At 31.3% G+C, this 1,411-nt stretch overlaps 1 protein-coding gene across 1 annotated transcript; it reads right to left on the bottom strand.

The window, feature by feature from the left end:
• Positions 1-408: 408 nt before the first annotated feature.
• Positions 409-1,200, bottom strand: LOC133338005 (cadherin-related tumor suppressor-like; the record flags this gene model as incomplete). Its single annotated transcript, XM_061546193.1, has 2 exons — positions 409-610; positions 967-1,200. Coding segments are annotated over 2 exons (436 nt in total), but the record flags the coding sequence as incomplete, so codon positions are not given.
• Positions 1,201-1,411: the final 211 nt, after the last annotated feature.

Here is a 1,411-nt window from a genome sequence, read left to right as displayed (position 1 = left end):
TTTCATTCGAATTACGATTATCACAAATGGTCAAATCAAACAATTTGGCCATTTGGTTATGACCAAATGTTCTGTGGAATTTCAGACGACGGCATACATCAAAAACTAAAATCTTCTATCTTTCAAAACTTGCTTACATTGTATTGAATCGTAACTACAACAACAAAAATAATAGCTCATAAATAAAGGACTTCATATTAACACAAAGCATCCTATGTAAAATTCCATTACTCGCTTGGTTATATGTGTGTAAAAGCAAATCATAATTTCTTCCTCTTCTTTGACATTTTGCAAACTATAAATAAAATGCAATCGCCCATCCATAACACACCAAAAAATCCTATTCTCTTCGAGAAGATGTATTTGTGGTCATGGATCATAATAAAAAATTAAAAAAAAAATACATACCTGAATCAATATCTGTGGCCATTACCGTCACAACAGGTGTTCCAATTGAAACATTCTCATAAATCTCCATTGAATAGCTTATGGGATCAAATACTGGCGGATTATCGTTCAGGTCCATAACATTACAGTACACCGTTATGGCATTGGATAGACTTGGCTGGCCATTATCCTGTGCTTGGACAAGCAAAATGTAATGTTGTATCTACAAAGAACGGGGAGGTAATAAAATTAAAAAAAGCCAATAAATAAATAATTAATAAAAAATGTAATTGGGTGGGTTTATTTTAGAATTTTATTTGCATATATATATATATATATATATATATGTATAGAAAATTATTTAGAAAGGTGGTATTCTCGTTAAATATGTTGCCAAGAAATTAAATCACTTCAATCACACAAATTCCGTAGCTCTTTTAAAATTGTGTAAACACAATGACTCGACAACAATATTTCGTGAATATCCCCCTTTCCCCTTTTTCACATTCCAATCTTTTTTAAAATAAACGAAACGAAAAAAAGAAATAATTCAAACTCATCATTCTCCAAAACACTTACCTCTTCATAATCCAAACGGGCTGTTAACGTCAGAACGCCCGTTTGCGGATTCAAACTGAATACATCATTGGCCCATTCTGAGATGACAGTGTAAGTGACCACAGCATTGTTGCCCAAATCTGGATCTGTGGCAGTTATGATGCCAACTTGATAACCACGTGGGGCGTTCTCTGGTATATCAAATGAATAAACGGGCACATCAAATGCCGGTGGATTGTCATTTGTGTCGGTCACCTGTCGTTCGTCGAAGAGAGAAAAAAATGAAAAGAGAGAAGAAAACAAGAATACAAATATTAATAATGAAATGAAATGAATATAAAATGAAATAAAATTTCACACAAATGAAATAATGAAAACAATCAAAAATATCAAGTTAGTAAGAAGAAAAAAATTAAATAAAAAATATTTTAAATTAAAATTTTATTTGTGTTTAATTTTATTATGC

The sequence above is a fragment of the Musca vetustissima genome, unplaced genomic scaffold (genome assembly GCF_032173495.1).
Source record: "Musca vetustissima isolate MV318-11 ecotype Yass unplaced genomic scaffold, APGP_CSIRO_Mvet_v1 utg59755, whole genome shotgun sequence".
NCBI lineage: Eukaryota > Metazoa > Arthropoda > Insecta > Diptera > Muscidae > Musca > Musca vetustissima.
Note: the sequence above shows the minus strand (reverse complement) of the source record. Positions and strands in the feature narration are given on the sequence as shown.